Genomic DNA, 13,091 nt, shown 5'->3' with positions numbered 1-13,091 from the left:
AGCTCCTCTTCTTTTGCCTGATTGGTCGGTGGCATGGGTTGGCATTGAGGTAGTGGGTGATGACCTCTGGGCCGATCCCTGATATATCCGTCGCCAACCATGCAAAGACATCGGTATGGTCCCGTAGTAGCTTCACTAGTTCCCTACACAGATGGTCATCCAGGAGAGATCCGACCTGGACGATCTTCTTAGGGTCTTTCTCGGAGAGCGGCACCTGGATGTGGTCTTCGATAGGTTGGTTGTGTTGTGTTCTTAGGTTGTCGCACAGATCTATGCTTCCGGTTGTATGTGTCTTCGCGGCTTGTTGTTTTCCTCAATAGGACATCAAGTAGCATTGTCGTGCCACCCTTTACTCTACGCAGGCCACTCCTACCCAATATGGGGTTAGGAAATTTATGGCCAAGTGGAAGGTAGACATAGAGGCTCGCAAACCATTTAGGGTCAATCTGCCGAGGATGGCATTGTTGGAGGAAAGGCATCGAACGATAGTGAAATACACAATGGTTATAGAAGTGATCTCACCATCTTCGATGAGCAGGAGCAGGGTTATCCTTTTGGCATAAGTGACTCATTGGAGAAGCCCATTTTTGAGCCATTGGGCATATTTTTTGTCTCGGATCTACATCAGGATTTTAGCCTCCGCTTTGGTTAGCGGTCCTATCATTTGCTTTCTCAGCCTTCCCTCTTTGTCTTCCGCTCCTTAGTATCTCTTCTCCTTTTGTCAAGTCATTCCTCGCCATCTCCTGGTGCCTGGGCTTCCTTTATGTTGATATATTTCTGGGCGTGGCTCATCAGTGCAGCTATAGTCTAAGGAGGGTTCTTGGATATCGAGAAGTTGAAAGGTGAAGGGCGGAGTCCGTGCTGTATGGCTGTAATGGTCACCGACTGGTTCAAGTGCCAAACTTGTAGCGCTTTGGTTTTGAACCTTGCTAGATAGTCTCTGAGAGACTCTTCCTTCTGCCGCCGCACTTGCATGAGATTAACTAAAGTTTTCCAGTGCTTTTGGCTTGCGTGAACTGTCCAAAAATTGGTTCTCCAACTATTCCCAAGAGGAAATGGAGCACAGGGGGAGAGAAGAATACCACGTTAGGGCTACTCCTTTTAGGGTCGCCATGAAAGCCTTGCACATTAGGCCTTCGAATGAGTTGTGCAACATCATTTAGGCTTTGAAGGCCGCTATGTGGTCACCAGAATCTGTGCTTTCATCATACCTTTCGAATGATAGTACCCACCATCTGATTGGAGGGAGTTCATCCACTATTTCTTACATGAAGGGCGGCTTAGTGGTAGGCTGAGTGGTCGGTGCTATGAGCTACATCATAGGAGGGGTCGTGCTTCTCTAGGCTTGGCTGCGCTCCAGCTCGGTCAAACGCTACCAAAGTTCCTGGATCTCAACATCCCTATCGTTTGGAGTTGTGGCATGCATGGACCTCTCCTTCTTGGGTAGTATTGGGTGGTCCTTCTTGGGTAGTATAGGGATATCAACATCCCTATCGTCCTCTTACCAAGCCTTTCTTTGGATGGGATTCGAGCAGTTTGGTGAGTCCTACTCTTGTTGTTGCACTCTTGGGACTGAGCAGATGAGCCTGATCTTTTTGAAATGTCTTCTTTGTCCTGTTCAGAATGTGCCCTGTCTATACCTAACCAATGTGTTTTGGGGTCCTCAAGGGGAGGATCAACCTTCGTACGCATCAGGGAAAGAGGGGGAACAGTATGAGTGGGCAGCGCTGTGGATACCAACGGTTGCATCATCACCAAGATTTGGTCGACCTTTTCTTGCATTGCTTAGAACTGTGTAGGGTTGACTGTTGCTGGCTGTTGGGTTGTCTGGGTTTCCCGACTTGGCAGGCTACAACAAGAATGAGATTCCCGAGATGGAGATAGGGTTGTCGATCTTTTAGAGTTGTTTTTTGGCATCTTGATTGATTCTTGATGGCACAATAAGAAAGATTTAGGGAAGGCTTTTTGTGTGTATCTCACACACGACGCTAATCTGATGCTGCTCAATCCTAGGTAGTGCAAGAACTAAGGTCATAGTCAGGTAGTCCTTGCCAGCTGAGTGGAGTCGAGGTGGAAGGATGGAGCCACACATCAAGATCTACGAACATGAAATCAGTTAAAGGATTGAGGAGTTATCCCCAGGTAGATACTCTGACGCTCAAGTCAGTAGAAGGATGTGGGAGCTCGAGCCGTGCAATTGGTAAACTGTGCTAGTCCGAGTAGAATAGTAATGGGAGTTGAGAGTGTGGGAAATTGGACCCCTTACCTTGAGCAGGAGTTACCCTTTTGTAGCCAAGGAGTCGTGTGCTGATCGAATAAGGCTTCTGGGTTTGCTAGGATGAGGTTACCCGTTGAGGTCTTCGGTATAAGACCTAATCCCCAATGGAGTTGTTCCTATCTGCTCTCCTATCTTGGTCGAGCTTATCCATATGACATGGAGTCATCATTGCTGAAGAGGTTGAGTAGGGCCATGGAGATGACGCGAAGCTAACATGGCCGAGGAGATAAGGTGGGTCGTAGACATGACGTGGTGTTGACGTAACCGATGAGATAAGGCGGCCATGTAGGCCCCACGTGGCATTCGAAGCCAACTCAGCCATAAACCGAACAATAATAATAATAATAATAATAATAATAATAATAGTAATAATAATAATAATTGTTGATATTTAAATATATATAAATAGTGCACAATATTCAATAACGTATGTAGGTATATGTATAAATCCACGTATATACAACTATAGAATGAACTAAACGAAATCATTAAAATTTATAAATACATTATTTTTACAATGAAATTATTCAAATTAAAAAAAAGTAAATTTAATAAAATTAATTTATAAATTAATAAGTAATATAATAAAATTAATTTCTTACTAAATTTTGTTCCATAAATGGGTATGAATTAAACTACTCCATTTAAGTATGATAAAAAATTAATAATAGTATTAAAAGTTAATACCAACTTATCTAATAATGTAAAAACAAAATATTAATTTTATTTTTTAAATCCCATTTTAATTCCAGTTAAAAGTACAAAAATTAACACACATTTATTAAAAAAATTAATAGAAAATGTTAATTTATACTTTATTTATAATAATTTAAATCCATTCATAATTCCATATACCCAACAAAGCTATGTTTGATGAAAAATCCGGAGAGACAAAATCGGCTGTCAGGTAATTTCCCTCCTTGAACTTTGGAGAGACAAAATTCCATCACCGCTGTCAAAGGGGCCCTAAGACTAAGAGGTTGTATGTCTATGCATGGGCTACAATTCTGTCTCTATCATGTATCGTCCTACTATTTCAAAGATGCAAAGATGGATTCCAACGTTGACGCATAAAATTAAGTATTCCCAAACAATACGACATTGAATTGTTCAAAGTATCTTACAAACTAGAAAACTTCAATGCTTTTTTATTTTTTATTCTTTTTTGGTAGAAACAAAGAACATATTAGTCAAGCATACAGAAAGTATTAAATAGAGCCAAATTAAATAAAATGGTTATTTTCAGTAGCAATCTTTAATTAATTTATTTATTTAAGGCAGCTTCATTCACCTAACCAGAATTCTTCCCAAACAATACGTTATTGAAGTTTGAACAATTAAACCTTATAAATTACAAAGAAGCAGTTCACAACATACTGAAGTGGGAAAAATAAAAGTTAAGTGATGTGTGAGTTGAATAAACACCCTGCTCATCCTCTGGTTGTTTTACTTTTCTCGGTTCTTTTGGTTCCTTCCATCAATTCTGAAGCAAGATCACCATCAGAAGCTGAGATTCTCCTCAAGTGGAAAGCTGATCTCCAAAGCCAAGCCATACTCGGGTCATGGTCGATGCCTCCCAACTCATCAACTGGTTCTACTCCAAACCCATGCAACTGGACCGGCATAACTTGCAACTCGGACGGAAGTGTAACTCAATTAAACCTGCCTGAGGCCGGTTTAAGTGGTAAGCTCGACAACTTGGACTTCTCTATGTTGCCCAACCTTGGCCGACTCAATCTGAGTGGCAATAAACTTGAAGGTTCAATCCCCCAACACATAGGCACACTTTCAAAACTCACCCACCTTGATCTCTCCGTGAATCGTCTCTCTGGTTCTCTACCTTTATCCATGTCTAACCTCACTATGCTATACTTGCTCTACATTTCTGATAATCTGATAACTGGTGAACTAGATCCTCATTTGTTAACAAATTGGACAAGACTGACCTACCTCCGACTCATAAAAAATAGCCTCACTGGAAGAATCCCTCCCGAGATCGGATTGCTTACAAGTCTCAAAGAGCTAGCCTTGTTAGAAAATCAGTTCAGTGGTTCAATTCCGGCTGAAATTGGAAATTTAAACAAGTTGGAAGCGTTAGGCTTAAGCCATAACCATCTTACCGGAATCATCCCTCCATCTTTGGGTAATCTGAGTGAACTAGAATATTTAATCCTGGGTGACAACCAACTTTCAGGAATCATTCCTCCAAGAATTGCTAATCTGAGAAAGTTGATCATTATTTATTTTTATGGAAACCAACTATCAGGTCCAATACCTCAAGAAATAGGAAATCTCTCGTCCTCGCTGTATGCACTCCGTCTGAGTGACAACAACCTGTCTGGCCACTTACCCGAGCATGTCTGCCATGGTGGACATCTTTTCTATTTCACTGCATCTAGAAACCACTTAACTGGCCGCATCCCAGAAAGCCTGAGAAACTGCACAAACTTGTTTAGAGTTGAATTAGATAATAATCAGCTGACAGGAAGTATAGACCAAGCCCTTGGGATCTATCCAAATCTCGACTATATTGACCTTAGCTACAATAGATTAGAAGGGGAGCTCTCACCCAATTGGGGTGAATGTCGGAATCTGACAGTGCTGAAAATCTCCAGCAATAAGATCTCCGGGAGGATACCACCAGAGTTTGGCAAGTTAACCCATTTGGGGGTGCTTGATCTCTCTTCAAATCAACTTGTCGGAGAGATCCCAAAGCAACTCGGAGGACTACCTGCTCTACTCAACCTACGTTTAAGAGATAACCAACTTTCTGGTCAGATACCACTTGAAATTGGAGGACTTTCCAATCTGGAATTGCTAGACCTCTCGTTCAACAAGTTAACTGGACCAATCCCAAAGCCAATAGGGGACTGCACCAGACTGCGGTCTTTGAGCTTGAGCCACAATTATTTGAATGGAACCATCCCTGATGAGATCGGAAATCTGGGTGTCCTCCAACAGCTACTAGATCTTAGTCAAAATTCACTCACCGGAGAGATTTCACCAGAGCTTGGAAAGCTGAATATGCTGGAGAGCTTAAATCTCTCTCACAATGAGCTCAGAGGTTCCATTCCCACTTCACTAGGCAATATGGTTGCACTGACACACATCGATTTTTCCTACAATGAATTGGAGGGTCGTGTTCCTAATACAAGTATCTTTCGGAGAGCTGCATCACCTGAGGCTTTCAGTAACAACAAAGGTTTATGTGGTGAGGTCGAAGGTTTGCCACCCTGCAATAATCCACAAAAGAAAAAAGGCCACAAATTTGGGATTACTATTGTCGATTCTTTGTTAGCCACGTTTGTCTTAGTGTCCATACTTGTTGGACTCTTTTCCCTTTACTACCGGAAAAGATGGGTGAAATTAGGGAGAGGAAATAGTTCTTCAAGCGGTGATGATGATTATTTTTCAGTACTCAATTTTGACGGGAAGATTGTGTACGACGACATCATCTCAGCCACAAATGAATTTGACAGAAAATACTGCATCGGCAAAGGAGCAACTTCAAGTGTTTACAGAGCAGAGGTACCCAGTGGGGTTGTATTAGCAGTGAAGAAACTTCGTTCCCTTGAAGGAGAAGAAGTAGAGATAATGAAAAGCTTCAGGAATGAGATACAAGTGTTGACAGAAATCCGGCATCGGAACATAGTAAAGTTTCATGGTTTCTGTTGTCACCAGCAGCACAGTTTTCTTGTTTATGAATACATGGAGAGGGGAAGCTTAGCAAATATGTTGAGTAGCGAGGAAGGAGCAAAAGAATTGGATTGGGGGAAGAGGGTGAAGGTGATTAAAGGCATTGCCCATGCTTTGTCTTACATGCATCATGATTGCAGGCCAACCATAATCCATCGAGACATATCCAGCAAAAACATTTTACTGGATTCAGAGCTTGAGGCTAAAGTAGCTGACTTTGGCACCGCAAGATTTTTAAAGCCTGCTAATTCGTCTTGCTGGACCACACTTGCTGGGACATACGGATATATGGCTCCAGGTAAGTAAATTAATTAAAGTTGAGCTTCTGAAAAGTAGTAATTATGGTGAGAAAGAGATTAAGTAGTTAGATGCATCGCGAAAAGTTAGTTAGGTCTTTGAACATGCAGGAAAAAATATTAAAAAATATAAAAAGTTAGTTACTTAAAAAGCACCACTAAAGTGTCAAAACCTACCTAGGTAAGTTTTTCTTGGGAAACAGTATGTGTATTTATGCATGTTCTTTTATTTTTCAAGTAAAAAAGAAAATGACTATTTCATTCATAAAAATCCTTTATTAAATGGGGTATTTTTTATCCCATTCAAGTGTTGGAATCTTTTCTCCCATGTGGAAAAGTTATTTATCCACCTAAGTGGGTATATCCGAGAAAAAAGAACATGGGATTTTTGGTCAATGGGATTTGGTTCCCATGGATCAACTTTCTTCCCTCTCAAAATCCCAAAATAAAACACCCCCTAAGAACTTAAAATGCTTTGCTCACTATGAAAAGAGTACAAATGCAAATATATATATATATTTATAATACGTGCAAATACAAAACATAAAAATACAAAATACAAGGTTTTGCATTGTAAACATTTGTATTTGTATTTATATTCTTCCCAAACTGAGCTTTGGAAGCAACTTTATTGATGCAAGCCCCACAACTAAAAAAGCACTAAAGTAATTCTTTATATATGCTATTATTTATTATTTCCTTAATTGTACAAGGAACTATTAAATATTTCAATATTGCATTCTCAATTTGAGTGCAACTATAATTTATAGTTAATTGGAATAAAACCAGTAGGTGAAAAAGAAGTGAAGGAACAAAAATAGTTGCTTATAGCCTTATACAATGACGATGGCATCTAGTCTCTCTCATACAAATGCATGCATGCATGTAACTAAAAGCTCATATGGTCCTTTAGCGTAGGTTGAAAGACCAAAATATTTCTCAAGAAATTCACTTTTTAATTACTTAGGTTTAGCTTGGAAAGAGTTCAAATACAAATACGTATGGTGCAAAACCATGAATTTTGTATTACTAAACCTGTTTGCATTGTACATATATTTGTATTTGTATTCTTTTCAAATACAAATTCACTTCTTCTTCTTCTTCTTCTTCTTCTTCTTCTTCTTCTTCTTCTTCTTCTTCACCAGTTTATGACTTGTTTGTATCTTTTATTGCAGAGCTCGCTTACACAATGCATGCGACTGAAAAATGTGATGTTTACAGCTTTGGTGTTTTGGCATTAGAAATAATAATGGGAAGACATCCAGGGGAGATCATATCTACCTTGTCCTCATCAATTGATCATGGCTTGCTGCTAAAGAATGCAATGGATCCACGTCTCTCATTTCCCATAACTAAACTAGTTGCAGACCACCTACACTCCATTTTGAATTTATCAATTGCATGCCTACATACCAATCCACAATTTCGACCAACAATGCAGTATGTCTCCCAGAAGATAATATTGTCACCTTAATATTTTCTCAGATTTAATTACTTTCTTAGTTAAATATTATTCATTAGGCTGTATTTGGTTGTAATTTAAATAAGTTTGCACTGATGCAAAATTATGGCAGTGCAAATAATTTGAATGTAAATTCTTATCTATTGTTGTTTTAAATTTTAACTTATTTTGTTTGATTGCAGTACAAATGAAGTAAATTAAGACATGAAGCAAAATAAAGTAAAACCCAAAATAAAATTAAACGATAATTTGCATTTTTTTTCATTTGCACTAGTGCAAATAAAATTGCACTTCAACCAAACACAACCCTAATGGCAAAACCAAGTCCGTCCTTGAGATCTTTTAGAAATCTTTCACCTGAGACTGATAAGTTAACGAACGGCAGTAGTATGACAGTTAAAGAAATCACTCTCTTATGATACTAGTACGGCAGTAGCATGACGGTTAAAGAAATCACTTTCCGACAATCACGAACTCGTTGCCTATGGGTTGTTCTTTTACTATGAGCAACATCCTCCTTGGATTCTAATCCTAAAATTTGAAAAAGAGGAGACTTGAGTAACACCACTCTTGTATTCTAATCTAAAATTTGAAATGGAGAGGATTGCAAGGGAGCAAACGCTTACCCTCAACTCCTATGTGTTTAATGAAATGTTTAAATGGTCACATTATGCATTTTGTTTGTTTTTTTCTTGTATATTATAGACTAACATGCTAATTCTTTTTATTTTTTTGGGGGTAAAACAAGATGGACTAATAGATTTCCAAACTTGCCAGTTATAGATTTCCATCATCCCAACAATTTGGCCAAATAAACATCACCACTTTGTTTAGAGACCAAAAAAAAAACCCCTAAGATGTCAAATTTTATGACCTAATTTGCCTATTTGACGGTCAAACTAGGACGATGCCATTTAGACGCACCAGACCGAATCACCACATTATGTGTCCCAACCTAAAACATCAAAAGGGTGATGATTGATGCCAGACTCATTCTTGACATGATCAAACACTTGAATCAATTAAATTGAGCCTAATATGCTTAAAAAACTCAAAATGCGAAAGATACCCCCACTTGAAACTAAAAAAAAATAAAACCTCTTTTAAAATTTCATCAAATTTACATTTTCTACCAATGGGGCTGGCATGACAAGTACATCCCAAGCTCCTATTATTCGTACAAAACCCATAAAAACCACTTCAAAATTGAAGACAATTATTCACCAAAGAGGAAAGCTTGACCATCTATCATTTTCTTTATAAAATCTTTATCCATTTTTGAGAAAAAGCTATTTTCAAGTCCAAGCCCTCTAATTGAATGAATTTCAAAACTCCTTCCCTTTTTTTCTCTATAAGTATGAATCCAACTCAAGCTATGGATGGGAGAAGGGGGCTTTCGAAAGGACTTTTGGTGCTAATTGTCGGCACCGATTTTTGCTCGGTCCACCGCTAGAACCTCCAATCTCCTTGAAACACCCAAAAAACTCAACTTTTACCTTGAGAACCCTCAGATTCATCATTAAATTAAACATACTTGGTACTTATCCAAGCCCTGATCAACCCCTGTCTACAATTTAACCCTCAGATCAGACACAATCATTAAACTCCAAACACATCAAAACAATTACCCATAAAATTTTAACCCCAAATTCCCTCATTTATTCTTCCATTAAACCAAGATTCTGTTCTAGAACATCTCGTTGACTCAAATTCCTATGATGTTGACCCCCTAAGACTAATCAAACATCACCATCAGATCTTGGATACTCTAAAATACCCACTTGTAAAATTGTAACCCAAAATACCTTTGTTTGCCTTTTTATTGCACCAAGATTCTATTTCAAGGTCCTAGATTGACCAAATTCCAAGTCTGCCCAATCTGGGCCTACTTGGCTCAATCTAACCATACCAATCACCTCATACTACCCAAAAATCCTACCCTATCAAATTTCACCCAAAACTGCCCTTGTTTGTCCCTTAATCACATAAAGATTCTATTTTAAGGTTTTAAATTGACCAAATTCCAAGTATGCCCAACCCTATCAATCAGCTCAAAATGTCCAAAAACCTTATCCTATGAAATTTCAGTCAAAGATGCCCTCATTTATCCTTTCATCTAAAAAGATTTCATTTCGGTTAATCTCACTAGTCTGCACATGCACGTCCCCATTCCACAATCAAATCCATCTCAACCCTCAATTTTTTTGCCCAAAAATCCCCACCATTGATCTAGAAATCTGATTTGACCTCCTTAGATCTGGTTTGACCCAATTTTTAAAATTACCAAAATACCCCACAAAACTTCCAAAATTACAAAATACCCTTGATTCTCAATGTAAATTTAACCAAAACTATGATTCAACCTAATGGGAAGAATCTGAAGAATACACTATTCACTCTTCCTGACATCTTGACACAATGGTCGATCGGCAATGAAATCTTTTCCCCATTCTCCCCCCTCTTATTTTTCTTTCTTTCCCTCTTTCTTGGCCACTCCCACGGCTCCCTTTTCTCATCCTTGAACCAGACCCTAAAGGAATGATTCCTCTTCTTCCCCCGTTCAAACCCAGAAGCAAAGAAAGAGGGATTTTCAGATTGTTCATCATTGTTTTTGCTTGCCCGAAAATCAAGAGTGATGGCTACCAAACACTGGCTTCACCCCTCACTCTTCTTCTCCTAATCTCATGAAGTAGAGAAAGGAAGGGGTTCTTACTATTCATCATCATTTTCACCTAGACTGTTGGAGGCATTGACGTTTTCATTCCTCTCTGCATCGGACTTCTTCAGCTTTCCATCATCTCTTTTCTTTTTTTTTCTCTCCCCGTTTCCCTTCTTCACTTTCTTCTTCTTTGTTTAGGTTTCTTTATGTGCCTTGTCTATATACTTTTAGATACTTTGTAAGGGTCTTAACATTGATAGAAAGTTATCCACTATAACACTAGATAATTATTCTATTAATGATGCAATGGTGAATATCTTATTAGAAAAGCTTTATAGTGATTCATTGTGGTTGGATGGGAATTTATTGCATATGCGGTGTTGTGCTCACATTTTAAATTTAATTGTGAAAGATGGTTTGGACATGATTGATGAGGGTATTAAAGGATATGTGATAGTGCTGTTTTTTGGTTAACAACACCAAAAAGAAAAGAAAAGTTTGACAAGACAGGTTATCAATTGAAAATCACACTCACAAAGAAATTAATTCTTGATTATAAGACTTGGTGGATTCCACCTATTTGATGCTTCATGTTGCTATAGGCTATAAGAATGTTTTTTCTCATTTAAAGAAATGATAGCATACAAATGTGTGCAAGTTGTGAGGGATTGGGAAATGGCAAAAGAAATTTGTGAATGGTTGAAGTTGTTTTATAATGTATCGGAGATGTTCTCTAGAACCAAGTATAGTGGCTTAGTTGTGGGCATGATGTCGTAGAAATAATGGCACGAAAAATGATTACTAAGTTAGACAAGTATTGGTGTGAGATTCAGGGTATTATGGTTGTAGCTACTATATTAGATCCTAGATACAAGTTGACATTGTTAGAGTATTAATATAAACTTATCTATGCACAAGATGCATATTTGGGAAAATTTAGAAAGGTCTGAGAAATTCATGTTGACTTAGTTTCTCAATATCAATGAAAGTGTACTGATAGTAGCTATGAGTTTGAATTTTCAAAGGCTACGAAATTTTTAATCACGGATTGCTAGTCTTGATAAGTTGGATCACATGTGTCATTATGACTTGTACGTGGCTACGAAGAGTAATGTTGCATATATTAAGTCTGAATTAAATTATTATTTAGAGGAACCTGTTATACCTAGAACAGTTGATTTTAGCATATTGGAGTGGTGGAAGATAACAAGGATTAGGTATCCTACTTTGCAATTGATTGTTAGAGAAGTCTCGGGTGTTCCTATATCCACTATGGTTTCAAAATCTGCTTTAGTATTAGTGGAAGATTTATTAGCCCACATCGTAATTGATTTCATCCAGATGCATTGGAGGCATGTGCACAAGATTGGTTATAGGTTGAAATACAAGGTATTGAAGTATTTTAGTATAATTATCTAGGAAATTAGAAAGACCCCCTTGTACTATAGGCTGAGTGACAAAGACCCCCTATACTTTAATTTGTGACAAAGACGCCCCTGAACTTTTATATTGTGATAAATACCCCCTTAGCCATTAAGTCAAATAACGAAAGATATTAAATTACCAAAATACCCCACTAAACTTTCTCTATCTTCTTTTTCTGATCATTTTCTCTTAATACCTAATTGGCCTAAAAATACCTTTAATCATCGCAAAAAACCCCCAAAAAAAACTTTAATCATCACGGAAAAGGAAACAATGGCAAATTTATTGGTGACCCAGAAATACTTAAATCAGTAGAAAAAGACATTCTTAAGTTTATGGATGTAAGCATTATCACAAAAGGCAGAAATTACATAAAATAAATCCTTTGCAGTGAAAAAGATCACAATTTTACAGGATTAACTCTGACCCCAACAAAACCAAAGGTTTGACTGTTAAACTTCTAGCAACACAACATAGCATCGTTATTACCTAATTCACCATTAAGTTGTTTGGATAGTTACAGAAAGGTTTAGAAGTAGTTGATTCATATTATATTCTTGGAGAATATGGTTGTAATATTTTTCCTTTGATGCATTTGCTTTCTCTGCATTCAGCCTTGTACATAATTTTTTGTCGGCAATGTTTAAATAGAAAATATCAGTAGCTCTCCCTCTCTCTCTCTCTAATAAATGCATACTAACAGGGGAAAACATTTAACTTCTAATGGTTCTATAAGGTGAGATTAGATCAAGCTCTAAAAATTTGGAAATATGCTAAATTTCTTCTCTAAAATATAACGAAGAAGATGAGTAGAAGAGCAAAATAAGTAGAGATTGGGAGCAAAATAAGTAGAGATTGGCATATATTCCTATAGTATATTCTATAGGAATCTGAAGTGTGATCTCGTAGGAACCTTGTCTATAGTTATATATCCAAATCTATAACCACAGATTTTTACAAAACCATAACTATAATTCTTCTATTTATAGCTATGGTTTGTTACATAACCGTAGCTAAATGTACTAACCTATAACCACGGTTTTTTGTTAAAACTAAAGTTAAATACTCTAATCTACAGCTACGGTTATTTGACAAATCGTGGCTAAAAGATGCAATATATGCCCAAAACATAGCCAATTGTTTCAATATATGGAAAAACCATAGTTATATTCCAAATAAAATAATAAAATTATGACAATTAGGAATGTCACCTTAAAGCAATACCTATTTTATTCAATTATTCATACATCACATGAAAATTATATAATAACTTCT

The 13,091-nt window shown here is 37.5% G+C and overlaps 1 protein-coding gene across 1 annotated transcript; it reads left to right on the top strand.

Moving 5' to 3' along the window:
- Positions 1–3,682: 3,682 nt before the first annotated feature.
- Positions 3,683–7,785, top strand: LOC148855607 (uncharacterized). The gene is made up of 2 exons (XM_088941267.1): positions 3,683–6,272; positions 7,446–7,785. The coding sequence occupies exons 1-2, from the start codon at positions 3,683–3,685 to the stop codon at positions 7,742–7,744; spliced, it is 2,889 nt and encodes a 962-aa protein (XP_088797393.1). The 3' UTR covers positions 7,745–7,785.
- The last annotated feature ends 5,306 nt before the right edge of the window (positions 7,786–13,091 follow it).

Source organism: Nelumbo lutea, chromosome 4, assembly GCF_056320005.1.
Source record: "Nelumbo lutea isolate HS-2025 chromosome 4, American lotus-T2T, whole genome shotgun sequence".
Taxonomy (NCBI): Eukaryota; Viridiplantae; Streptophyta; class Magnoliopsida; order Proteales; family Nelumbonaceae; genus Nelumbo; species Nelumbo lutea.
This window is presented reverse-complemented; position numbering and strand designations above follow the sequence as displayed.

Bases quoted from the DNA above. Each gene is read 5' to 3' on its own strand.
- LOC148855607 (XM_088941267.1), top strand. From the start codon at position 3,683: ATGTGTGAGTTGAATAAACACCCTGCTCATCCTCTGGTTGTTTTACTT. The intron at 6,273-7,445 runs GTAAGTAAATTA...CTTTTATTGCAG, and splicing joins ATACGGATATATGGCTCCAG to AGCTCGCTTACACAATGCAT.